The sequence below is a fragment of the Pelophylax lessonae genome (genome assembly GCF_965119305.1).
Source record: "Pelophylax lessonae genome assembly, chromosome: 12".
NCBI lineage: Eukaryota > Metazoa > Chordata > Amphibia > Anura > Ranidae > Pelophylax > Pelophylax lessonae.
In genome coordinates this window covers 58,659,443-58,687,151 of record NC_138779.1, presented here as the reverse complement: position 1 = coordinate 58,687,151, position 27,709 = coordinate 58,659,443, and the positions used below count along the sequence as shown (strand labels likewise).

At 45.0% G+C, this 27,709-nt stretch overlaps 1 protein-coding gene across 1 annotated transcript in view; it reads left to right on the top strand.

The window, feature by feature from the left end:
- DRAXIN (dorsal inhibitory axon guidance protein) overlaps positions 1 to 27,709 on the top strand; it is a 110,427-nt gene that overhangs the window by 61,392 nt on the left and 21,326 nt on the right. Inside the window, exons 2-4 of the mRNA XM_082273551.1 lie at positions 1,872 to 2,276; positions 21,718 to 21,908; positions 26,640 to 26,745. Of these exons, the coding sequence (XP_082129677.1) occupies positions 1,889 to 2,276; positions 21,718 to 21,908; positions 26,640 to 26,745 (685 nt within the window). The 5' untranslated portion in view covers positions 1,872 to 1,888. The remainder of the gene's footprint in view (positions 1 to 1,871; positions 2,277 to 21,717; positions 21,909 to 26,639; positions 26,746 to 27,709) is intronic.

Sequence of the window (27,709 nt, the reverse complement as noted above, 5' to 3'; positions counted from 1 at the left end):
GGGGGGACTCTGATGTAATTGAAGAACTTATGTATAGGGGGCCTCTGATATATGGGGAGAATTCTGATGTGATGGGGGCCTCTGACTTGAAGGGAAGTCTCCAATGTAATAGGGACCCTGATGTGTTTGGGGGCCTCTAATGTAAAGGGGGCTCTGTGGTGTTGGAGAGACTCTGATGTGATTCGGAGACTTTAATGTAATGGGGACACACTGGTTTGATAGAGCGACTCATACATAGAGTCCTCTGATGTATGGGGGAGCTCTAATCTGATGGTGGGCCTCTAATGTGAATGAGGGGACTCGGATGTGATAGGTAACTTTAATTGTGAAGAGGGGAGTTAATTTCATCAAGGCAATTGTGTCTATTGTCCCAGGCTCAGGTTTCCTATCAATAAGTAACATTCACATTTTTTGCATTTTAGACCAGTGGTCTCCAAACTTTGCTAGCCCTAATTTGGCCCTTGGGGAACTATTCCTCCCACTGATTTGAGGCACTACTCATAACACTGACACCAACAGTGACGCACAATTCCCCCAACTGATGCCATTGATGGGGCACGATTCCTCCCACTAATATTATTGATGGGGCATTATTCCTAATACATCCCACTAATAGCAATGATGGCGCACTATTCCTCCTACCGACAACAAAGATGGGGCACTATTCCTCCCACTGACACCAATGATGGGACACTATTCCTCCCACTGACACCAATGATGGGGCACTATTCCTCCCACTGACACCAACGATGTGGCACTATTCCTCTCACTGACACCAACGATGGGACACTATTCCTCCCACCGACACCAACGATGGAGCACTATTCCTCCCACCGACACCAACGATGGGGCAATATTCCTCCCACCGACACCAACGATGGGGCAATATTCCTCCTACTGACCACAGGCACTGTGTAACTGAACACCACACCTTAGGTACTGTTAGTCTCACTTATGCTGGGCCTGGGAACATTTTTTACCCCCATTGGCTACAATCCGGCCCCCCAAAAGTCTGAAGGACAGTAAACTGGCTCTTTGTTTGAAAGGTTTGGAGTCCCCTGTTTTTAACTATGGTGCTTCAAGACTTTAAAGAGTGCTGCAACTGAAAAAGTTTGAGAAACACTGATATATCCCTTTTCCCCTAGCCTGACTTTCCCTGGCTTGTCCCTTTCATCTATTGGATTTTAGTTCTTTCAATCATGGAGGCTCAGCATCACATGTGGACATCATCCATGACAGTCCGTATGCAAATACAGCCTGCCTAGGAACTTCCTCTCCTCCAGGCTGACACCTGCTCATCAAGGCCTTTTTATATCAGGGAGATCTGTGATCTCCCAATGTAATCTGCAAGACTGAGCTGTCAGTTTGACAGCTCAGTCCCGCACAGTGGGGGAGACAGCCTGGTGATGCAGATGTGGGAAATGCTCGGTGCCCAAGACATGTGCTTTTTTTGCCTCTGCCCAGCCCTGGTATTAACAGTACCCAACACTGGAAACACCTGAACTCAATCATTTGCAGGGGGTGCCCTGTCCACATATATATTAACATATAGAGTATTTCAAAAATTTTGAGTTTGTCTGGAGTATGTTGTTCATTTAGTGCGGTTCTTGCTGCCTTCTTACTAGTGGAATAACTTCCCCGCTCTTCGCATAATATGTCTTGATTAAAGCCACGCTTCCTTTAATTTCTCTCAGTATCAGAAAGTGCCTTCCCTCTAGTCTTGTCTGTTTGTAATCCGCTCGCTTCTTTTCATCTCCGTCACGGCTCACGGTGAAAAGACGTTAATTGATTTGCAATTTGTTAAAAAGCAGATGTTATCTTTTTGTCGTGGCGTCCTTGTTAATTACACTCATGTTGTGATGTTTTTACAGGTGCAGAGTTCTGAAGAATGGTGTCTTTCTACAGCTGCCTTCTCCTGTTGGTTTTAATTACGAATGCCTTGATCGGTGCTTATGCGCTCGAGCCCAGAGCCAAGCGCCGGAGAGTCTCCGACAAGTACGACGAGGATGTCTGGTTCCATCAGCACCACGACAGGCCTCATAGGAGGTCAGGGCTGCCCAAGAAGGAGAGGACTCACGGTGGAGAGGAGGTTAGGGGTTCCTTGCTCCAAGTGGGGGACAATGGGCAGTCCGGGGCTCTGAAGCAAGACAGATTGCAAAATGTTGAACTTCCTTATAATCAGAGGGAAAACCAGCCGCCGGGAACGCATACGAAAGGACGCAAACACAAGACGCAGAGGCGGTCAAATCAAAAGGAGCGGGTGAAACACCACAAAGGTGGGTTGTTACTGAGCGTGCTTACCCCTATTATTTTAATTTGTTATTAATAACTCTGGAGAGGAGGGAGTGAGCTTGTCTTTATTCCCTCCACTGCCCTGACAGCAGTTTGTAAATGTACAGAAACTATCGACCTTTATAAGAGAAGTATGGGTTTGATTTTTTTCCCCTATATATACTTACCTAGGTGGATGCAGTATCAGTCCGATGCTGCATCTGTCCCCCAGCGCCTCTACACTGAGAACCGAGCGATCGAACACTGCTGATCGCTCGGTTCTGACAGCTCCCCGACTGTCAGTCAGCAGCTCTCTGCTCTGCTCCCTCCTTGCTCATTGGAGTGCTGGGCCGTGGAGGGGCGGAGAGCAGCCGGCTCAGGCTCTTAGCAGCTTGCTGAGAGGCTGAGCCGGGTGTCGGTCCAGGCACCTTGCAGATCCCAACTCCCCGGTCATGATGACGTGCTGCCTAGACCGACACCTGCGGTGTCAGCAGAGAGTGGACTTCAGCCCGCTCTCTGCTGAAAACGAGTCACAGTGGTGCAGAACGGACTGCACTCCTGTGATCTATAGGAGATGTACAGCAAAACAAGCTTTGGCTGTACATCTCCTTTAAGTCAATCATTTTTGGTCAATGGGTCCTTTGACTGTCACAGGTGAACAGCCCCAGCTGGCAAGTCCATGTTCATGACTGCAGATTTCTATATTTCAAACACCAAGGCCTAGTACAGAAGGGCTACCAGTAGCGACCCTCAGCCCCCCACACGGTACTCAGTAGCACATTGCCGTGTACAGAAAAACGTTCTACACCACTGCCATGTCTACCAGTGCGAACCAACTTGGCCCTATTGTTGCTGGCTTGTGGTTTTGACTGTTGCTGCTGAAAAAGTTGGCTGTGTACTTACTGTTCACCCACTCTGGATCCATACTAGGAATGAGAAAACTGGCTTCACAAATATTTGGGTGAAAATCAGGACATTTTGGCCAAAATTTGTAATTTTAGCAAGAAGCTTTGGAGTCAATTGACAGGGCAAAATGAAATAGCTCCTCAGGGTTTTAGAAGCTCCTTTTAACTATACGGGACCTGCTTTTGTGAAGAACATCCCCAGTTAGCTGGGAATGTGACACTAGATATTGCAATGAGCTTAGTGCATCGGAACGATAGCCCATTTGTTGCCGGAATATTGTCACACTTTTCCATTTGTTACCCCATTTATGGTTATGATTGCTCTATACTTATATGCATATTGTCATAATTACCTATTTGCAAAGCCCAAAATCTGTAATCTCTTAAAACACATTTTGCAGAATTTATCCCCTATCGTTACACCTAGATGTTAACCTCTAGCAGACTAGGTTGTGACAATTTGCCCCAATTCTTGGTGGCTCTCACTCCTTTCAGTGTATTGTTTCAATTGCTCAGCACTGGAAAATGGTTCCAGCAGCACATAGCCCGCACCAGTGGAATCCTCCCTGCATTCTGCTGGCTGGTGGCACAATGTAGCTTCCTTTCTCCAGCAGCCCAGTTCACTGTCCCCTTGCTCCATTGCATCAGCCAATTAGTGTCCTCTAAGCCCAGCCAAGATGGCTACCCCTTCCCTGGAGACACTCCATAGACCAACTATACAAACTGGTCTCCCTAAAGATGGCTGTTGCACCTCTGCATTAATGAATATTGAGTTTAACTATGTCCACACTGCAGAAGGATAATACAGCAGCAACAAATGAAGAATTTCCACAGCAGTAATCAGATACAGTCTAGGTTACATTAGGGTTCTCAGGCCAGCTTTGTGTTCTAATCCCACTTGCCTGTACAGGGTCTGCTCGCTGAGGGTTATGGAATTGAATTATTGTTAATGCTCAATGTAAGTTCAGGTTAAGGGTAAATGGTAAAGGAGGCATCCTACCTCAATTTGTGCATCATTCAGTAATAACCTGCTTGGTCACCAAATAGGGCAGATGCTTATAAAGGTATTTAAAGAGATGTACCACTACCCCTGTATGGGTTGCAAATGACAGGGTTCCCCACTGCTGGACAGCCAGGCACACAATAGCTTCAGCTTTCATCCAAACACAGGGAACAGTCCTTGAGCTTTGTTTTGTGTTTTTATTAAGGGGTTAATAACTTGGATTGGGATAGGAATTATGGGATGTGCAACTTAAAAGTAACAAAACCAGGGACAACTTCCTTATATACAGCTCCAATTAATCCTCTACAACTCCAATTGATTCCTCTTTAGTAGCTAACAGTCTGTTTGATCTGCTACAGTCCCTTTGGAAAGTAGCACAATGTGTTGTGAACTGCATCTTGGAGTACCTCCAACTCCCCTGTAGACACTGGTCCCAGCTCTACCACTGCAGCAAATGCTAGCCTACCTAGCTGCCTTTTCACCAGCCTCACTTGCTGCTTCTTCACCAGTCTACCCGACTGACTCTGGAGATCTCCCAGGGCAAGGTAGGGAAGATTTAGGCACACCACTATCTTCCAGAAAGACCTGCTCCATGTGGCAGTCTCTTCCCGAGTAAATCCCTGCACCGTGCTGTAGTACTCACACTGTCCTCCTTGTTCCTGCTGTCTCTCAGATAAGACTTTTTTCAAGCTTTTCCTGTTGTCAGGATCCTCCCAGGCCAGCACCCGAGCCCTTGCCCAAAGCAGAGCCCACCCCCTAGTCTAGGGGGTGTGCCCAAAGCAGAGCACACCCCCTAGACTAGGGGGTTTGCCTCAAGGGCCACAAACAGCACTCCACTCCAAACAGTCTCCTCAGCACTGCATCTCCATCATCCACCTGACTCTCCCCCTCCAGCATGACTCATTGCTGTTTAAGGGCTCACATAGTCCCCTACCAAGCCCACCTCCTGGGGATTGGCTAAGCTCCCCTTGATATACAGAACAGCCCCCCTAGCCTCCGCCTTCTAGTTTCCAGAATGTTCTCCAACTTTCCAGAACCATAGGGAGGCACCAGAGGGCTGTCTGCATGAGTCATGCTGCCCTGAACTCTAATAACCCTGACCTAGTTAAAGACTCACAGGTTTAGGCATTAGTCAGGATATACATTTACCTACACTCACACTAGTAGCAAACTAGAGGGAGCTACAGAGGACCGGTCAGATCCTCACTAATCTCATGTTGCATGTGGTGTGGTGATGTTTCTGATAGTGGAGCTAAAAAGGCTCCATAGGGGAAACTCTCCCTTATGATGGCTTAAATTGCATACACATGGCCAAGGCTTTAAAGTCCCCCACCCAGAAAGAGGGGCATTAGGACAAAGTGTGCTGTGCCTGACTTACTGTACATTATGCTCTAGATCAAGAGTCATTAACCCTGCCAATCAGATGTTTGGTTTCAGCATACAAAGTCCAGTAATGGGTCTAGAGCAGCCTTTCTCAACCTTTTTACCACAGAGGAACCCTTGAAATAACTTCCAGGTCGAAGGGTACTCCAGCTTACAGTACATTAGTGTGATGGTCAGGAGGAAGAATGCATCCTAATTGTATGGTCAATGGGAAGAACCCCCCTTACAGATCACTGGTGTCAGTGGTTACTTAACTGAGTGACAGAAATTGCTCATTGCTCATGGAAGCTAGCAACCTTTGGAGAAACCATAGAATTCCACAGAACCCTGGTTGAGAAAGGCCAGTCTACAGGAAGAGTTGAAACTCCACAAGGAAAACGTTGCAGTCTCTGAGTATAAGGCAATGCTTTTTAGGGAAAATCTGACAGAACCAAAGAATTCAAAAAATATATTTTATGGTTAGGCAGACAGCACATTATATGCATTAAGAGAAGGTTTTTTTCTGTGATTGGAGTTCCCCTCTAGCCTACCTTCCCCCAACGCTCACAAGCTATCATTATTCGTATTATCCTCCTTCTCTCCAAAAACCTGGAAAGGTCATCAGATCCCCCTGTGTCCCTAGTGCATTCTTTCTCTCTGCATTATCCGGCCATTACACCGCGTTTATATAAATATTTAGTTTACAACCCGGATGCCTGGTGACATTTTAATTTGTGAAATTACACGGCATCAAATCCAGAAAAGCGTAAAAATTTGCCAGAGTGCCAGACGGTGATTCTACTTGGCGGGGACATCAGTTGTAAGTCACCGCAGTGTATCTGTCGAAGCAGAGGCGGCAGACAGGCTGCAATCATCTCCAATGATCGCCTCTCGTCAATGTCTGCGCTTGTTAACATGTGATAAACCGCAGGGCTGCCTACACGGGGTACAATCGTTATTAAATCTCTCCGAATTTTATCTTACAGCTGTGACTTCTTTCTGTGTCAAACCACCGCGCACCTCCCTATTTAATTTCAAAGTGATAAAGTGTTAAAGTGTTCTGATAAAACAAAACAGAAATCTTTTGATTATTTCTCGCTATATGAAGATGAATCAAAGACAACATAAACTTTGTAAAACAATCAGATAAAACAAAAAGTTTTATTTTCCAATCAAATTTTTATTGAGTCTAAGAAATCTGAGTTAAATCATCATCACACACACTGCAGTCATTGAGAAAGCAGATTTAAAGCTAAACTCCAGGCAAACTGCTAAAAACACACTTGGAATACAGAATAAAAAAGGGGGGGGGTTTGGGACTTTAGATGAGAGACACGACACAACTGGCAGGTCAATAATGGCACATTTATTGTTACACATAGAGTATACAAACATATAAATGCATAATGTAAAAATCAATATAATACAGAGCTCGTAAGAAGTCCCCAAATCCAGGTTCATATAAAACCAACATGGTGCCATTTAGCAGAGTAAAAAGTTGATAGAGTACAGTCATAACATCAAGCAGACTCGACGCGTTTCATGGACTTATATTGCCACTTCCTCAGGAGTATATGCATGACATGGGTATATCAGCTCTTGACTGCAACTGGTACTAGAGGCAGGGCTATATACACTATATTACCAAAAGTATTGTCACGCCTGCCTTTACATGCACATGAACTTTAATGGCATCCCAGTCTTAGTCCGTAGAGTTCAATATTGAGTTGCCCCCCGCAGCTATAACAGCTTCAACTATTTTGGGAAGGCTGTTCTCAAGGTTTAGGAGTGTGTCTATGGCAGTGTTTCTCAATCCTTTTTTAGTCAAGGCACCCTTTAAAATTATGGACAATCTCGAGGCACCCTCCAAATTTTAGACAATCTGGAGGCAGCCTATTCTAAAATGTAACAGCTATTCTAATAGTTTTACATAATTCATCAACATCAATACACATAGTACACCCAACATTAGAGGTGATTTATTCTTCCAAAGCAAATACACTTTTGCAAACTGGTACTGACTAGTATTCCAATGTTTTTCCTCTCCCTCAATATTTCTCCATCACTTAGCTAATGAGACCTCAAAGCTGATGGAGAGAGGCAAGAGATGGTCAAATAAAGATGATTTGCAGTCAACTGACATTCTCCTTATCAAATGATGATGTCATTGGTCGTTAGGAGGTTGGCAGCTAGCAGATTGTAATGGTGTACAATGAAAACCTGTGGCTTTGTGTAACTATAAGTCAGGTTTCATCCACCCACTGGCTTGTATACAAATTTTAAACAGTTTTTTGGCATTTTGCCAAGACACCCCTGAAGAAACCTCAAGGCACCCTAGTTGAAAAAGGCTGGTCTATGGGAATATTTGACTATTCTTCTAGAAGCAAATTTGTGAGGTCAGGCACTGATGTGGATGAGAGTCCTGACCTCAACCTAGTAGAACACATTTGGGATGAAGTAGAGTGGAGACTGTGAGCCAGGCCTTCCCGTCCAACATCCGTGCCTGACCTCACAAATGCGCTTCTGGTAGAATGGTCAAACATTCCCATAGACACACTCCTAAACCTTGTGGACAGCCTTCCTAGAGGAGTTGAAGCTGTTATAGCTGCAAAGGTGGGCCAACTCAATATTGAACCCTACAGACTAAGACTGGGATGCCATTAAAGAGGTTGTAAACCCACTTCACAAACTTTTACCTATAGCTAAGCCTATATTAAGGCTTACCTATAGGTGCTATAAATATCTCCTAAACATGCACCATTTCGGAGATATTTACAGTGCATGCAGCCGATGATGCCATCGGCGCATGCGCTCTGAAGGAACGGCCACCCGTGCCGTTCCTTCAGAGCCCAGTGCCGTGAACGGTGGCTCCCGCGCGCACGTGCGGGAGTGATGTAATCACGCCTACGGCCAATCAGATGGCCGGAGGACGCGAACCCGGAAGCAGGAAGGCCGGACATGTCGGCCGTCCTGTCGCTGAGTGGGTGGCACGGCGGGGGCTTCGTTTTAAGGTAAGTACTTCATAATGAGCTAGTATGCGATGCATACTAGCTCATTATGCCTTTCTCTTTACAGGGCTTTTTTTTTCTCGTTTTTTTTTTTAGGGACTTTACTTCCTCTTTAAGGTTCATGCGTGTGTAAAGACAGGCACCCTAATACTTTTGGTAATATAGTGTATATGGGGCTTGTTTAAAGCAATAGTTCGCCTTTATCTGAAAATTGCCTATGCAGATGGGGGTATATATAGATTAAAACAAAATGTGCAGCTTTGACTAAAGTTGAAAAATGCCCTTGTTTTAGGTTTAAGCCATTTACATACCACCTGAAGCCTGAATGGAATACTCCCAGGACATTGATAAATGGGGCTCAGTCATTACCACTCCACTTCACCATCAAAGGAGTGAGTTCTTTAACTCTGAGCTCAGAGCTACTGCTTTAGGGGAGAGAAATAGTATTTGAGGAGGTTTGACACACCGGAGTGTGCTGCTGTGTTGGTGAAGGTGAACAGTATTAGATGGGCCTCTCTTAGCAACATCCTGGGTGCTTTCAGGTCAGGCTTTATGAGGTACATAAATGGCCTACACCTTAGAAGGGCTTTGTTCAATTTTTGGTAAAGCTGCACAGCTTGTTTTCATCTACGGACATCCCTTATCTGCCTTTTTTTTTTTTGGTAAAGGTGAATTATTCCTTTTAACTTACCACATGATTTGTATTACTGTCCATTTGGTCCTAAAATTTACGAAGCTCTGCCAGGCTGTACAACTAGAATTGTGACCTAAGTGAAGTAAGGCACTACTCCTACTTGTAAAATAATACATTCAGTATTGTGCAAAACAAAATATTCCTTAGTATGTGGTATTGAACCTGTTACACAAAAGCAATATAATTTGGTTATATAATCAAAAAGTTAAGCGCTCTTCCACAAATATTATATAAAATTTATACCAAAACATTTGATCAACAAAATATATATTGAAGTGTTAACATAAACTTCAAAAGTACTTGACAAAGCTACAGTTGTAGCGAAACATGTCGTTGTGGCAATCGGGAGGCTCCATAGAAGCAAACACGCCCAGTCCTCCGCCCTTTTCGGCTTCCGGGTGACTCCTCGGCCGTTCATCCACGGACTTCCGGTCCTGCGAGGTGACGTCATCAGCGTGCGCCTCCGGTGCTCACGGCAGGCACCAAGGGAGCTCATCGCAGAGGCTCCGGTCTAGGAAGGCGGCCGCATACCAGACCGTTCGAGCCCTCCAGCTGTCGATTCATCCGTCATCCCATCTGCCAGCCACGACCCTCTGTACTTATCATCAGGTCCCCACGAACCTATCAAGGTTTTTTACATAACCAGTGAGGAGACACAGAGGCTTCTAGGAGCGGTAGGACTGTATTAAATTTATCCTTCATATTGTTTTTAATATTGGATCCATCTAATAAATCCTTATGAGACTATACATCTGAGTCCACATTGGGGTCATTCATTAATATCATGCACATCTGAGCGCCATCCCTCATTTTCCCTACAATAAACTTCAAAAGTGTCCACCATTAACCAAAAATAAAAAAAAATATGTCTTATGTGTGTAGCGCTACCCGCAAACGAGGGCTGCTTAAAGATACTGTACCCCAATGATTGCCCAAACCTTGCCAGTTTCCTGACAACTCTGACACCCTGGGTTCAGACATTTCGGCTGAAGTAGATATAATACACAGACAAAAAATAGACCACAGTAAACCAAATGAGTTTTTGGGGGTAACTGGTATCAGCAGAAAATGGATCAGACAAGAAACGTAAGGCTGTTGTTATTTTCACTATATAAATGAACAAATTAATTGTCAATTAAAGTCCCCTGAGGAGCAATAAATCAGCAAGTTTTAACCAATCAAGGTCTATGGCTGCAGGTCAGAAAAGGGTAGGAGAATGACCAATTTGATGTCAGACTACTCCCTCTAGCCTCCTGATACCCCAACCATCTTTACACAATACCAATATTCAAAAAAGGGCAGAGGCTTGTCCCGGGAAATTATAGGCCGGTCAGCCTGACATCAATAGTATGTAAACTTCTTGAAGGAATGATAAGGGACTATATCCAAGAGTTTGCTAAAGAGAACAACATCATCAGTAGTAATCAGCACGGGTTTGCAAAAGGGCGTTCTTGTCAAACCAATCTGTTAACATTCTACGAGGAGGTGAGCTGTGAGCTAGATAGGGGGAGACCAGTGGATGTGGTGTACCTGGATTTTGCTAAGGCATTTGATACAGTTCCCCACAAATGCCTAATTTAGAAAATAAGATCTGCAGGCATCGACCACAAGGTTTGCTCTTGGATACAAAACTGGTTAAAGGGGCGTGTCTAAAGGGTGGTAATAAATAACGCGTACTCAGACTGGTCTGGGGTGGTAAGTGGGGTCCCCCAAGGCTCAGTCCTGGGACCAATTTTGTTTAACTTATTCATAAATAGCATTGAGGAATAATTGTGTCATCTGCAATATCAGTTTTTGCAGATGACACAAAATTAAATAGGGCAATAAGTTCACATCGTGAGGCAGATATCTTACAGAATGACCTGAACAAAATAACAGAGTGGGCAACTACATGGCAAATGAGGTTTAATGTGGAGAAGTGTAAGGTATTGCACTTGGGGACTAAAAACATAAACGCCCAATACACTTTGGGGGGGGACCCCTAGGGGAATCAGAAACGGAGAAAGATCTGGGAGTCTTAGTGGAAGATAGACTTAGTAATAGCATGCAATGTCAGGCTGCAGCTGCCAAAGCCAGCAGAATATTAGCTTGCATAAGGCAGGGGATGTATTCCAGAGATAAAACTATAATCATTCCACTTTATAAATCACTGGTCCAACCACATCTGGAGTATTCTGTCCAGTTCTGGTCGCTGGTCCTCAAAAGGGATGTGATGGAGCTGGAGAGAGTCAAGGGGAGAGCAACTAAACTGATTAGGGGATTGGAGAATCTTGATTACGAAGAGCGCTTACAAGCGCTTGATTTATTCTCCCTGGAAAGGAGACGTCTGAGAGGGGACATGATAGTGATCTCAGCATAGAAAAAAACTGTTCAGTCGCAACGAATGCATCAGGACACGTGGCCATACAATGCGATTAGAGGAGAAGATATTTAACCTTAGGCTACGCAGGGGTTTTTTTTTACTGTAAGGGCTACAAGATTATGGAATTCTCTACCACATGTGGTAGTTACTGCAGGGAGTATGGCTACTTTTAAAAGACTCTTGGACTTACATCTCAAGGATCAAAACATTCACAGTGTGCTCTCCTGCTTAGTGTGGTCAGTTTATCAGAGAAAAGCAGAGAGACTGACAGGAACACCAGGAATTTCTCATAAAGGAAGCAATACAAAGAGAACAGGATAGTTTCTCATACAAGTACATGGTGCAGCAGGCACATATTAGGTAAATAAAATGTTGAGGTAACAATCGCTTTAACATATTGATTGTATATCCCACTTGTATTGCTTTTGTGTAACAGGTTTGATATCACATACCATGGAAAATTTTGTTTCCTGTTTCAATCATTTGGATTGTTTTTTAACAGTAAGACGTCGTTAAAAATTACAAAATGGAGAACCAACTATAGTATCAGTGTTTACATCCAGCACATTATGAAATATTGGTAGGAACACCGAAACAGCTATATTGTAAGTGAGGAAATCCATCCAACAAAAGGGTATAAGCATAAAGCCATTCAGTATATAGCATTGTTGGTAAATAAAAATAAAGAGGAAAAATGGAAGGAGGAGAAAGGAAGAAGAAGTGAAAGAGAAAAGGAAAGAATAGGTGAAAAATTTTGTTTTGCACAAATAGGAATAGCGCCTTACTGCACGTATTCACTGTTTTGTTAGTGGGCAGCTGGCATACAATTTTGTAATAGGTTCAAGGTTGGCATCACTTGTACTTTATTATTATTTATCTAGAATTGTGACCTGACTTTTCTCTATTGCTGTTAAAGAGAAATTTAACCTCCCCTTCCTTACCTGTATGGGTCGATTGTTCCCCAAAACCATACTTATAAGCCTGGTGATCCAATGGTGTTCCCTAAGGATCTGCCTCTTCACCGCAGCACCCATGCCACCATCTTCTTCTATCTTCACCAAGGGGGGTTGGCTGTCTCTTCTGGGTAGTGTATTGGCCCTGTGGTGACTCATATGAACAACCATGAATAGAAAGCCAGCCTCAATAATGATGCAAGCCAGCAAGCCAGTAGGGTACCCAATTGTCTCCTGGGACCCTTGATGTGAGTATCTCAGAATGTTCTGAAAATGGGAAGTGCCACAAATTTTGTAACGCAACACTCTATAGCACACTATGGTGTGTTGCTATATGTCGTGGTACACCGCATTAAATGTGCACTGCGTCACTGAGGTGACGTGTAAAATAAAAACCCCCTTTAAACAACCCATTTAAAATGAGTGGCATCACAACGCAGGAAAAGCATGTAATGTGCGTTGAAAATTGGCCTTAAACGTGTGATCACTTTCTCGGGATCTGCACATTCTTTATGGTCACTGCCCCTCTTTGTGCTACCTGCCTGAACTGTGACCTGCCTAAATACTTCCATCAGGAAATGATGGGGGAAATAAGGTAAACATCCAATCAATCTTTTTTATTGGTTATATTTTTTGTAATGAAATTGTATGACCTGTGTGGGTAGAGTCCAGGCAGCAAGATCACTCCCAGTGAATTGAAGAGATTTGGATTGAATATTATTTTTTTTTTGGGGGGGTAATCTTTTTTTTTTTTTTTTGGGACCCTTCCCCACGCATTTTGATTTCTGGCCTAGGCTAGAATGACATATATTATCCCTGCTACTTTCTGGTACATTGGCAGCCCATTCATTTTAATGAGCTGCCTGAATGCCATGTTAACGCACACCAAAGATGCAAATAAGCCCTTAGAGTGGGATAACGGACCAAAGCAATGATGGGCCATATAAGAAAAGTGATAATACTAGCTTGGAAAATGTATTTTCTTTTCAGACTGCGGCCACCTACTCCTCCCTGAAACCCCCCTTAAGACATCCGTAAGCTAGGTCTCGTTTACTTTATTTTCTTTTTGGCTGAGTTAGTGATGTACTTGCACCCAACAAAATGAAATATCACCCAGGAATAAGTCCCGTCCATCCACTGGATCAATTACTGACCCTTCTAGAAGTCATTTGTGAAGACGATTCTATCTTTCCTGCAAAGCACTTAATCCCAAAGATAAGGATTTTCAATAGATTTTTTTCTTAATGTCAGCAGCAGCCATCAAAGAGGGGTTTACAGAACCCCAGAGAGAAATAATCTGCCTTCGTAAACCGCCCAACCATCCAGCCTTCGCCAACGCTTCTGCAGTCACTATAATTTGACATTCGAGAATAGAAATTCTCCAGAAAATAAAAAATATTATTTTACTTTAAAATTCAGGCTTCTGGACCAAACATTTTGGGGTCAGGTGGCTGTCAGGTTTGGTGTACTTTTGTATTGCTTATTTGGAATCAGTATTGTTTACTTTACCTAAAATTATTTTTCATGTTTTACATTATTATTATTAATTGTGCCTCGGAGGTGTGTTTTGCCAGGCATTGGGCAATGGTTTCCTGTGCAGGATGAAAAATGTAGTACTACAAGAACTGGATCATGCACAGGGTAACTTTGGCATGAGTTAAGGGCCTGGTGGATGTTTGGGGGCCCAGTTACGACCTTTATTTTCCTGCAGTAAACCAGGAATTGTGGTACATTTCCTTAAAGCTGTGCACCCACCTGGCACCCCCCCCCCCTTTCCCATTCTGGTGGCAGGTTGTTTAGGCAGTTCCTGCCTAGGGCCTACAGTAAATATAATCTAGGCAGACCTTGAGACCCTGACTTCAACCCTCTGGCTCCCATTTTTTTAGCCAATAGGCCTTTTAGGTGTAGTACCCTACAGGTAGGTGCTAGGTAAAATATATAGTGGGCCTTGTCTGCCTAACAGTAGGGATGTGATTTGTTAGGTAGGGTGTCAGGACTTCCAGATGTGCCTGCAGAGGGGCGAAGTATCCCCACTGGCTCCTGTAAGAGGTTTCTCATAGAGCAGTGTGGGAAGCCCAATCAGGGGACACATCCCAGCTTGTAACTACCCCAGAAGGCAGATTAGGCTGCAAAGGATTCTGGCAGTGGGTATACGTTGGGGGGAAGTGCGTGACAGGTTGTCTTTGGCGGGAGCAGATTCCCAGGAAGGAGAGTGCGGCTGTCTCTCCTCCTGTCTGAGGAAGGTGGAGGTCTCGGGGTGTCGCCTGAGTATCCAGAGAGTGCTGAGTTGAGCTGAGGGGATCCGGTGTGCCGAGAACCTGCGGAGAGAGAGGGGTCCAGTCCCAGGAAAGCCTACACAGGTCGTGAGTACTGAGGATTGCCCCTGGGGGTTCGCCTGAAGTGTTAGAGGGGACCACTCCGGAAGAGATTCTGGGATCCAGTGTCAGCTAGCTGTAAAGGGGGTGCCTAGGTAGAGGACCCTGAAGTTGTAAAGGGGATACCGCCAGTCTGGGCCCTGAATTGTACAGAGAGTGTCAGTGAAGCGACAGTTACACAACGTTCTACAAGATGCTACCTCAAGCTGTACCAGTATTTAGGGGGACAGTATTTAGTGACTTTCACAGCACAGCAGTGTCATGAGTTCTACAGCTCTCAGTTTTGGATCTACAGGATTATAAGTCGGGGATTCAACACTTCTTCGGTTACACAGAGAGTTCTCAGAGTCAGTGAGCGTTGGCTGGCTCCGGCTGGCATCGAGGAAGCGCCAATGGGCATTTTTCAGTAACATGGTCCAAGTAATTAGTTTGAGCCGCAAGGAGTATCCCACTCATTCCCTTCTCCCATCCCCTTTAAATCAAATAAAAACCACAAACAAAGATGCCGGAGTTGTCGCTGCTTCAGTTATCACACCCAGGGCCGCAGCTCACATGGGCTGGAGAGAGTACCGGTTCTAATGGCAGACCCACATCAGGCCACAAGCCTGGGAACCTTGCTACATAAGGAAACTCTCAGTTCCACACCAGAACTGAGTTGTAGGGGGTCTTGACCCTGTGGTTGCAGGTCAGGTCTGTAACAGAACCTTACCTTTGACAGAGAATATTTGTGCTTACCTGGTTCATGTGTGTGAAGGATTTCCCAGCAACCATTCGGTTATTTACACTCCCTGCTATCATATCTCTCTTTGCACTGTGAGCCCCAGGAAGTGACTCCTAATATGGACATTCCATGAAGTCAAGGTATGGTCAGCCTAGAGACGGAATGTCTGCTGATTAACGATGCACTTTTGTCTACATTATATTGATTTGGGCTGAGGCAGCTTTTGTTAAGTGTGGTAATGACCTTACCTATTTGTCTGGGTGGATGCCGGGACATTGTTTAAGTAGTGTCTGATATACTCCCCAGGTGTATAAAAGCCTGTATTCTTGTTGTAATAAAGAGTTCTTTTTCTTGACCCTTTAAAAAGTAGCCGCGTCTCGTTTCTGGAGGGGGATTTTACTGCATTATTACCCGGTCGTTCAACAGCTGAACCTGACTCCCCTCTTGGATCTTATGGTTGGGATTATACTACTCCATTACTACACAAGGACTTGCCAGGAAAAAGGACGTCTCCAACGGCTGATACCCTCTCACCACCTGGGTAGCCGTTACAAGGTCCATGAGGGTCACGCCAAATACCAAGCCCAAATAACACCAGGGTCACCAGGTGTAAGGTATGTGGTCCAGACAGGGGACCTGTCACCACCGCCAAGCTGTGTCCGATTCTTCTTCCCCAAACCACCACTGGTTTTCTAGCCGAGCCAGTCTCCATATTCACTTTCCATGTATAGATCAACGTGCACTCACTGAAATACAGAGACTCGGTCCACTTCTTCCTAGTATATTATCTTTGCAATGCAAACAATCTATTTCAACCTGGTTATTAAAAGTACATTTTAGTACTGTTCCACATATAATGACCACTCATTTTATGTGTTCTGCCCACTCACAGGGTATTCTAACAATGGAGTTATTCAGCTTTTCCGGCAGGTCCCACTTAGCATTGAGCAGTTGGCAATCCCTAGGAGGGGAAGGCTATTTCCAGTTAGTTCACGTAATTCTTTGCAAAGCAGACCCTAGGGATCCCACAAGGTCCGAGTCACACACTTCCTGACTCCACCCCTCCTTGTTACTTTTTGTAAGGAAGGGAAGTAAAGACCTCTAAAGGGAACAAAGTAGAAGACAACCCTGTCCCTAGATATGGGCTACAACAGGGCTATGATATGGGCTAGATATGGGCTACATACTTGTCCCTTCAAAAGGGAAGATGGACTTGTAGGCAAGTGATGTCTGATGGGGCAACAAAACAATCAAATAGGGTGGCTTCTCTGTGCCTATAGTAATCCTTATCAATGTCCATTGAAGAGATAGGGGTCAAAAATGCCACCTTGCCTAGGGCCCCATCTGGTATTAACCCATTTCTGTGTACTTCCCATCCCAACTTTTCACCACCTAGGGTTTGGTACCTGAGTGATCTATTGCCAAGCCAAGCACTCTCATAAGCAGGTGGGGTTTGTAGTTAGTCAGGTGGAAATACCACATTTCAGAAAGTCAGTATTTTTATAGGATTTTCTCAGGGGTTCAGCAGTAGATTCGGGCAACAGGGAGTGTGGTAAATATCTATGGCTTCGGTACAGCCAATGAGTTAGTGTGCTTTTTGTTTTAGGCAGACCACAGAGGCACTTTACGCAATAAAGATCAAACAAAATTTAGAGAAGGTAAAAATACAAGATCTCAAGCCACAAATTTATAAACCAATTCTACAAAGAGGCAATGAAACAGTGTATCTAGTGTAAATATGCCTGTACTACACACAATTAGGCACAGACATTTTTGTTTTCTTTTAGTGTTATTTTAAGAATTTATTAACCTAGGCTGCCTTATTACCATCTAACCAGGGAAGCCGGAATCCATTAAGGGAATAGAGTGCAGCTCAACGCTAATCTCCACCGCCGCAGACAGCTCTCCTGCATGGATGGGTTTGCTTACACAAGTTGTGTTCCCAATTCCTAGGATGATAATAGTTGGTGAATTCATAAACCCAGCCAGTCAGCGGGGAGCTCTAATTTAGACAAATGAATGCAATTACACAGCGACTAACAGCTAGCTTGTAATTGCTGGTAACCCCGTGTATGATGCCTCCAGACACCAGAGCAACATACGCTTATAATTAAAGGAATATACCAACTGTAAAATTAGAGGTCTCTTGTTACTTTTACATTGTTGCTTTCTGTGCAGATATGTGTGTGTGTGTATAACACATATACTATATACTGTGTATATATATATATATATTTATATATATACACACTATATTACCAAACGTATTGGAACACCTGCCTTTACACACACACTTGTTTAATGGCATCCCAGTCTTATTCCATAGGGTTCAATCCTCAGTTGGCCCAACCTTTTTAGCTATAACAGCTGCTTCTCTTCTGGGAAGGCTGTCCACAAGGTTTAGGAGTGTGTCTATGGGATTGTTTGACCATTCTTCCAGAAGCACATTTGTGAGGTCAGGTCGCAGTCTCCGCTCTAATTCGTCCCAAAGGTGTTCTATCCGATTGAGGTCAGGACTCAGGCCAGCCAAAGTCGCTCATCCGTGTCTTTATGGACCTTGCTTTGTGCACTGTTTCAAATCATTTGGTGGAGGGGGGATTATGGTGTGTGGTTGTTTTTCAGGGGTTGGGCTTGACCCCTTAGTTCCAGTAAAAAGAACTCTTAAGGCGTCAGCATACCAAGACATTTTGGACAATATTAATGCTCCCAACTTTGTGGGAACAGTTTGGGGATGGCCCCTTCCTGTTCCAACATGACTGCACACCAGTGCACAAACAGGGTCCACAAAAGGCATGGATGAGCAAGTTTGGGGTGGAGGAACTTGACTGGCCTGCACAGAGTCCTGACCTCAACCTGATAGAACACCTTTGGGATGAATAAGTGCGGAGACTGCGAGCCAGGCCTTCTTGTCCACATCAGTGCCTGACCTCACAAATGCACTTCTGGAAGAATGGTCAAACATTCCCATAGACACTCCTAAACCTTGTGGACAGCCTTCCCAAAAGAGTTAAGACTGTTAGCCCCCGTTCACACTGGGGCGACCTGTCAGGCGACCTGGTCGCCTGACAGGTCGCCGTAGGTCGCCTGCCATACAGAAGCTATGGACCCGTTCTAATAGGAGTGACACAAGTCGCTCCGACTTAGAAAAAGGGTCCGGAGCTTCTTTGGGGCGACCCGGAGCGACCTGCATAGACTTCAATGTTATGAAGTCCGTGCCGGCCGCTCCGAGGTCGCGGTGCGAGCAGCGCGCCGCGACCTGTGTGGTCGCCTGGGGAAGTCGGATCGCCCCAGTGTGAACGGGGCCTTAAAGATATATATATATATATATATATATATACAGTATATATAGTGATAGTTCTAGGCCCTGCCACTGTGTGAGGATAGAAACACAGGATTCACACTAATGCAGAATACAGTACTCCAGAGTTTTGTTTCTGACTGGAGAAGAATGGCTTGTCAGTGTTATCTGGGATTTGTAATCCCAGATCAGGGTCAGGAGCTTGAAGACTTCAATGTGTCTTATATGGGACAAAGCCTTCAATCCTGTGTCCAGGTCTTACCTGAGACCTGTAGGTTGTGTGGACGTGCAGGTGTGCATGCTCGTTATAAGCAAAGCCTGGATATAGCTCAGCAGCCCTGTCAGTAGAGATGTGTAGACAGGTGCAGTCTAATTTCTCCACTGTATTTGGAACTCATCCACAGTGGCAATGCAGGTGGAAGAGGAAGTTGAGAGGAACCTATTTCCGCTATGCTTTCCCTGGTCACAGAGAGGCAGCATCCGGTTGGATGCTGGCACCCATTGTGACTTTTGTGGCCATCTTGGGTCAAGCAGAGTCTATTTAAGACTCTTTCTCCTTGGGTTTGGCATGCATTTTGCGTGTGGCAAGAGTAGGGACAGGTCACCCATCTGTCAGGGACAGTACTTGGCATCAGCGAGAGGTTCCAGATGAGTAGTGAAAGTGCAGGGGCAAGCCATCCTACCTGGAAGCCTCCCTGCTTGGGTACAGACCGGCCAAACTGCATTCCTCCCTTGGGACAGACACTGTCCCAAGACCTGAGACCTTCTGCTACTACTCATTGCTGTTATATCCTGTGAGATCTCCAGTCAGGTTGCCTTCCCCCAAGGCTTGTTGTGTATTGCCGAACTTCAGTTTTAATACAGTTCTGTTTTCTGCACCCGCACCACACTGCACCTTTCCACATATGTGTGATCTGGCCAGGTGACAGGTGTGCTCCCATTAAGAGAGGTGATACCCACAAGAGATTACACTCCATGTTGGAGAGATTCCTCACCCCTAGAACTGAGAAAGTCAGGACAGCTGAACGAGTCCAGGGAATGGAGAGATCCCAGGCTGCCAGGAGATCCCCTATCTAGAGGCCAGGAGTGGGCCTGTGCAATGAGGTGCTGTAACTAAAGACAGAGTAAGCTATGAGTGCCAGAGAACTGGGACTGAATGATCCTTATAAGAGCAGTACTATAACTGAAGAGTAAGCCAGGTGGCTTTTCGTTACCAGTTTTTGCTTATAATATTTTGTGAAGCTGAAACCCCTGCGTGGCAAAGTACTGACGTAAGAGACTTTCTTTTTCTTTTTCATTTGTGTAATAGAAGTGGGCCAGCAAGCCCTTCACCACAGTTTGGACTAGCATGACTCATTGAAAACGCTCACCACCACTGAGCTAAACACCCCCCATATCACTATACTGTAAATAAAGTATATGTACTGTTGAGTTTACATCTTCACTTCTGGACCAGTTGGACTTTAAGTGGTTATACTGAGATCATACCTGCATTTGCACGCATCATCCCGAAGCAGTTTTTTAGGGCAAGTGGTCGGCTCTCTTGTAAAAGCAATCATAGCAGCTAGCTAGCCGCTGGATTGCTTGTGCAAGCAATGGAAGGGGACATCCCCTCTCCTGCCGACCTCTGTGGCTTGCTTTTGCTCTTCTGTTCCACCAGGTGACCTGAGCGACCAGCCAGCGAGTCCGCCCACTGGTGAGAAAGCCAAACAAAGCCGGGACCTGACATCACTTCCGGTTTCCCGGATGTCAACGGCACCATTTTAAAAAAATCAAAAGCATTTGAAAACACCAATCTTGGTGTATAGAATGCTTTTAAGGGTAGAGGAGGGATTTGGGGTCTAGACCCTAGGTTTCTCCATAAAGAGTACCTGTCACATGCCTAATGCTGTCACAAGGATGTTTACATTCCTTGTGACAGCAATGAAAGTGATAAAAAAAACATTTAAAGCAACAGTTTAAAAAAAATGAATTATTTCATTTTTAATATTAAAAAAAAAAAAAAAATAAATAAAATAAAAGAAAGTGCCCTCGTCCCCCCATACTTGCGTGCAAAGGCCTGCACGTATGCAAACAGTGATCGTCCCACACATGTGAGGTATCCCCACAAACATTAGATCATGGGCAGTAATTCTAGCACTAGACCTCTTCTGTAAATCTAAAGTGGTAACCTGTATAGACTTTGTAAGCGTCGCCTATGGATAGTAAAATGAATGTCGTTTGTCGGCGTTTCAGGGCTGTGCCCAATTTTAAAGTGTACCATGTTTGGTATCTATTTACGCGACATAACATCATCTTTTATATTTTATTTTTTAAAAAATGGGTTATGTATTGTGTTTTTTTTGCATTAAAATTCAAAAAAGTGTATTTTTCCCCAAAAAAATGCATTTGAAAAACCGCTGAGCAAATACTGTGTGACATAGAAAATTGCAAAACCCACCAGTTTATTCTCTGGGGCCTCTGCTTTAAAAAAAAAAAAATTTTGGGCGTTTAAAGTAATTATTTTTTTAGCAAAAATATTGATTGTTACATGTAAACAAAAAGTGCCAGAAAAGGCCTGGTCTTGAAGTGGTTCCGTTGTAGGTGCTACTGGTGTAGCTTTGCACTCATTGGCCAAACCATTAGAATACATTGGATTCCTTTTTGTAACTTAAGGCACACAATATTAGACGACCCACATAAAAGTCTGAGAATTTGCAGGTGGTCGGGGGGGATGTCTGCAAGGGGTGAAACTCTCTCTTTAATCCGCACGTCTGTATTTCCAGCGAGAGCCTTTGAAGCTGAGCCCAGCGGCCTTTTGAAAGAAGATTTAAGCCTCCGCGAGCCCACTCATTCCACCCATGTGGAGATGTCCTCCAGTGCCTCTTCAGCCACCCGGCCTCCGTCAAGCACAGCCGAGCCCATGTTTATTAACGAGCAGCCCACAGCCATGGTGGAAGCCCCTCGCCGTGCCAAGGTGAGAATAATTTCTTTAAGTCTTGATTAATAATTTCACTTTATTTCCCAGGTTTGCTAATATCACTGCGATTTAGCATGGCCGGCGCACTATTGTTGCTCGGTGCGGCACAGGATTCCTTCGACTCCATCGTGGGCTCATTAAGAATATTCTGGCAGAGACGATAAACTAGTGGAAAGCGGGAGGATTAATATTGAAAAAGTTTCTCCAGGCAAAATCAGTGTGGAGCTGATGTCTTGGATATATAATAAAGGTCTTTTGTTCTTATCAGTGGATGGTGAGGCACGGGACGCAGCATGCGATCTCCCACAATGCCATCTGCCTCAAAAGAGAACTAAAATATTTAGCAGAGTGATGGTGACTTATTCAACGGGAAGGAAAAATGTTTTTGGATGTGCAGCCAAGAGGCAGAATAACGGAGACCTACAGCTGATTATAATAAATCAGGGTTCCTATCATTTCTTGTTTGTTTTAGTTCTAGGACCCCTTCCCTCCTATAATAAAACATGAAATGTGGCCAAGCAGTACCCCTCTCCATTACACAGCACTGCACCTTGTCCCTTCCTCCAGGTTGGACGGTCAGCATCTTCCAGTACGCTTCTTATGTACCAAGCCCCGCTCTGTGGAGGGAAAGGGGAGTCACTGATGCCCTGTGGGGGAAGAAGGGGGGTAGTGTTGCTTGGTGAGGTTAAGGTAGGGGGCATTTGTGTTTACTGGGGGTCTATGATGTCAATGTGGGGTCATTGGTGTTCATTGAGAGTCATTGTTATCAGTGGGGGTCATTGGTGTTTTGTGGGGTTCATTGATGTCAGTAAGGGACATTGGTGTCAGTGGCGGTCATCTGTGTCAGTGGGGATCATTGGTGTTAGCAGGGATCATTGGTGTTAGCGGGGATCATTGGTGTCAGTGGCAGTCATCTGTGTCAGTGGGGATCATTGGTGTTAGCGGGGATTATTGGTGTCAGTGGGGGACATTGGTGTCAGTGGGGGGTCTATAGTATCAGTAGGGGTCAATGGTGCTAGTGGGAAACATTGGGTTTCCTTGGGGGGTCATTGGTGTCAGTGGGGATCATCTGTGTCAGTAGGGGCCATTGGTGTTAGCAGGGATCATTGGTGTCAGTGGGGAGCATTGTGTCAGTGGGGGTCATTCGTATCAGTAGTGGTAACTGGTGGTAGTAGAGAACATTGGGGTTTAGCGGGGGCAGCAGGGTACATTGGTGTCAGTGGGGGACATTGGTGTTTTGCAGGAACTATTAGTGTCAGTGGGGGACATTTTTTCAGTGGGGGTCATTCATAGCAGTAGTAGTCATTGGTGCCAGTGTGGAACATTGGGGTTCAGTGGGAGTCAACGGTATCAGCGGGGGGGGTATTAGTGTTCAGTTGGTGTTTTTTGGGTCGGTGGGGGGGGGGTGGACATTGGTGTTAGTGGAGGTCACTGGAATCAGTAGAGATTATTGGTGTCATTGGGGAACATAGCGTTGTTGTATAGTTGGGGGTCATTGGACTCTGACATTATACATTGAACTCTGCGTTCTGTACAGCTGCCCCCCTCTGACAGAACTATAGTACAGGAGATTACACTGCATGACAGAGCAGAAAAGAAGCCAAAGATGGGTGCAGAAATGAATATTCCAGTACCTGGCCAGCAGCAGGTCACAGCTCCCGCAAGATGTTGGGATTTTGGTAAAATCCCGGGACAGTCCAGTGGAATTCTGTTCTGAAGTATTTGGTTCAAACCACACCTGTGTTGTAATGTGTCACATTTCTGGTGGAATACATTTAGCACTGTGCTGCCCAAATGTATGGCATGCAGCTGTGTCTGTGCCATGCTCTTCTAGAAGCTCATGAAAATTACAGCTCAGACACAAAGGGGGAGATTTATTAAACCTGATGTACACAGAATCTGGTGCAGCTGTGCAAAGTAGCCAATCAGCTTCTAACTTCAACTTGTTCAATTAAAGTGGTTGTAAAGGCAGAAGGTTTTCTATCTTAATGCATTCTATGCATTAAAGCGGAGTTCCGGGCACAAAATCGATATTTTATTTTTGTGCCCGTCCGCTTCTTCACCTTCACCTGAAAAGGAATTGGATAGTTAGGTTTTTTTTTTTTATTTACTCACCTTGTAATTGTAGATCGAAGATACTCACCTAGTCTTCACTTCCTCCCTCTGTGCCGCGGCTCCGTCGTCACTTCCCGGGCTTGCACTGATTCCTGGGAGCTGAATGTCATCGCTCCCAGGAATCAATGCGACGGCACCGGCCCCGCTCGTCACTTCCGGGCATGCCCAGAAGCTGTGGAGGAATGCGGCGCCGCACCGGTAGTGACGAGAGGGGCCGGTGCAGGCGCATTCTGGGAGAAGAAGACGCGGAAGAAGACGCCGAAGAGGACCGCGCCGGCTTCAGCTGCCCACAAGAGAGATGGAAACGCTGTGGAAGAAATTTTATAAGTAAGTATTTCTTCTAAAAGGTAAGTGCGAACCGGGACAGATCAGAGGCTAGCCATTGACCGTCCCGGGGGTATGTTTGTTGAAAAATGATTTCTGTGCCCGGAACTCCGCTTTAAGATAAAAACCTTCTGTGTGCAGCATTCCCCCCCTCCCCCCCCCAATACTTACCTTAGCCCCATCTCGATGCAGCGATGTTGCTGTCCGGGACTCTGTTGTGCGGGACTCTCCCTCCTGATTGGCTGAAACACAGTAGCGGGCGCCATTGGCTCCCGCTGCTGTCAATCATAATCAGTGAGCCAGTGAGGAGAGAGAGGGGGCGGAGCCGAGCCCCTGCTCTGTGTCTGAATAGACATACAGAGCAGCAGCTCAGCTTGGGTGCCCCCATAGCAATCTACTTGCTGTGGTGGCATCCAACAGGAGGGAGGGGCCAGGAGTGCAGGCGAGGGACCCGAGAAGAGGAAGATCCGGGCTGCTCTGTGCAAAATCACTGCCCAGAGCAGGTAAGTATGACATGTTTGTTATATTTTTTTTTTTAAAAAACAGACTTTAGTATCACTGTAACCCCTTAACGTCAGCTCTGTCCCGCGAAACTACATACCTGTACGTCGCTTCGTGGGACCACTAGCGGGGCAGGTGCCGATAAGCAGGTCCGGCGGCTCCAATTGCTGCCAGGAACCCGCGATCGCTCCTAGTGGAGACAGAACGGCAGACTGCTGTTCTGTCAGTTATGAACACAGGGATCCTGTGTTCCTCCTATTTAGGAACACAGATCTCTGTGTTCATGCAGAAAGCCCATCCCCCCCACAGTTAGAAAGCCCCCCCTAGGGACACATTTTACCCTTTGATTGCCCCTGGTGTTAACCCCTTCCCTGCCAGTGTCATTATTACAGTAACAGCGCATATTTTTAGCACTGATTACTGTAGTAATGTCACTGGTACCCCCAAAAGTGTCAAAAATGTCAGTTAGGGGTCCGATCTGTCTGCTGCAATGTTGCAGTCCCGCTAAAAATCTCTGATTACCGCCATTACTAGTAAAAAATAAATAAATAAAAATGACATAAATCTTTCCCTTAGTTTGTAGACACGATAACTTTTGCGCAAACCAATCAATATACACTTATTGGGATTGTTTTTATACCAAAACTATGTGGCAGAATACAAATTGGCCTAACATGATGAAAAAATTTAATTTTATATTTTTTTATTGGGAATGTTATATAGCTGAAAGTAAAAATATTGTTTTTTTTCTTTTTCAGAATTGTCGCTCTTTTTTTGTTTATAGTGCAAGAAATAAAAATCGCAGAGGTGATCAAATACCACCAAAAGAAAGCTCTATTTGTGGGGAAAAAAAGGACATCAATTTTATTTACAGCGTCGCACGACTGCACAATTGTCAGTTAAAGTAATGCAGTGCCATATCGCAAAAAATGGCCTGGTCATTAAGGGGGTAAAACCTTCTGGTCCAGAAGTGGTTAAGCTTTGACAAAAAAACCTGTAAGTTGATTGGTTTCTATTAGGGATAAACCAATTATCGGCAATGCCGATATATCGGGGGCCGATATGCACTTTCCCCCGATATATCGGAATCGGCCCCGGAGGTTACCGATATTACCGATATTTCGGAAAGTGCTGTACCGGAGTGATGCCTGCAGCTAGAGGCATCACCCCGGTACCGGTGTCCATAGCCGACGGTCGGCTGTCTTGTAATGACAACCAATGCGGCTGAGAAGCCGCTCGGCTGTCATTACAAGGAGCGGGAGGGGACATCCCCCCCTCCCGCTGCCTTCCACGGCTCGACCGGGTCTCCCGTCCCACCGAGAGACCCGGGCATCCAGCCTGCACGGCCGCCAAAGAGAAGACCCGATCAAAGCCGCATTCGGCTCTGATCGGGTCTCCATGTAAAAAACCCGGAAGTAATGTCATGACTTCACTTTCGGGTACTCAGCGGCAAATTCCAAAAAATTACAGCATTCAAAACAGCCAAACTTGGAGTTTTGAATTCTTTTAAGTGCAGAGGAGGGGTTTGGGGTCTTTTAGACCCCCAGATCCCTCCACCACAGTACCTTTTAATAAAAATAAAAAAATTTAATTTTTAAATGTCCGATACCGATATCCGATGACCAAAATATCGGTATCGGCACTAAAAAACCGATATCGGTCGATCACTAGTTTCTATGCAGAGCTGCACCAGATTTTTCACTCTCCAGTTTTAGTAAATAACCCACAAACAGTCCTTAGAGATATCTTTTCAGTCCCTGACTTTGTGTTTCATTTGATGCTTTGCAGTCTGGGAAGAAAGGAGGGGAGGTCATGCCAACCCTGGATATGACCCTGTTTGACTGGACGGATTATGAAGATCTGAAGCCGGACACCTGGCCGTCACCGAAAAAAGGTAATTAAAGGGGCAGAGAGAGGAGAAGAGGAAACATGGGGCCAGTGCCGGGAGAAGGTCATACAGCGCCCAGGGCGAAGATGCCAAACTGCGCCCTCCCCTTTCCCTTAGGGTTAGAGTCAGGTCGCCCCTATCCCTGCAATAAACCATTGTGCCCAGGGCAGCCGTTCCTTCTGCCCACCCCTTGTCCCGGTCCTGCATGGGGGTGATGGAAATTGTCTCCTATCTATTGCTTGCCATAGAAATGTGAATCTTCTTATTTAAAGTCTCAGTTTTTTTTAATATTTATTCAAATCTAGCAAATACTGAAAGTTGAGCTCCACGATAAGCAAACGTTATCTAAAAACAAATGGCATGTGTATTCTTATTGAATCTTGGTGTGCTTTGTGTATTTCTTCCAGATCTATGCAATAATCGGGTGTGAGACTTTCCCCTCTGTGCAGGATCTTCCTGTAATAAAGACCGCTCACTGCTGCTCTCCCTCCTTGTGCAGGGTGACTGGTCTTGTCTCTGCCAAATGCTTGGAGATGGAGAAAAGTGCCATCTCCTTGCTAGTTGCGTGGTTGGATGCCCGTGAGAGGAGGAAGTGAAAAATTAAAGTGAGATCTTCATTAATTATCCAATCATGTTTCTAAAGTTTTTAAAAAAATAGAGCCACGTCCCTGTATATTGTCATATAAAGCGGGGAAAAAAAGAAAAATGGGACTTTAGAGGCACAACATATATCTAAAAACATCATTTATTTAGTCTCAAATAGTCATAAAAAACATTTTTTGTATATATCCATACAATCTATCATAAAATGGTCAAATGTAACACAAATATAAAAACGCCAGTGTGATACAGTAATACATTATGTCAGAACAAAATGAATTCCTTGTGGCCCGACGCATTTCATGGACTTGATCCACTTCTTCAGACGCTCTTAGAGTGCGTCTTCGCCCAATAATGGCAAAATGTATTA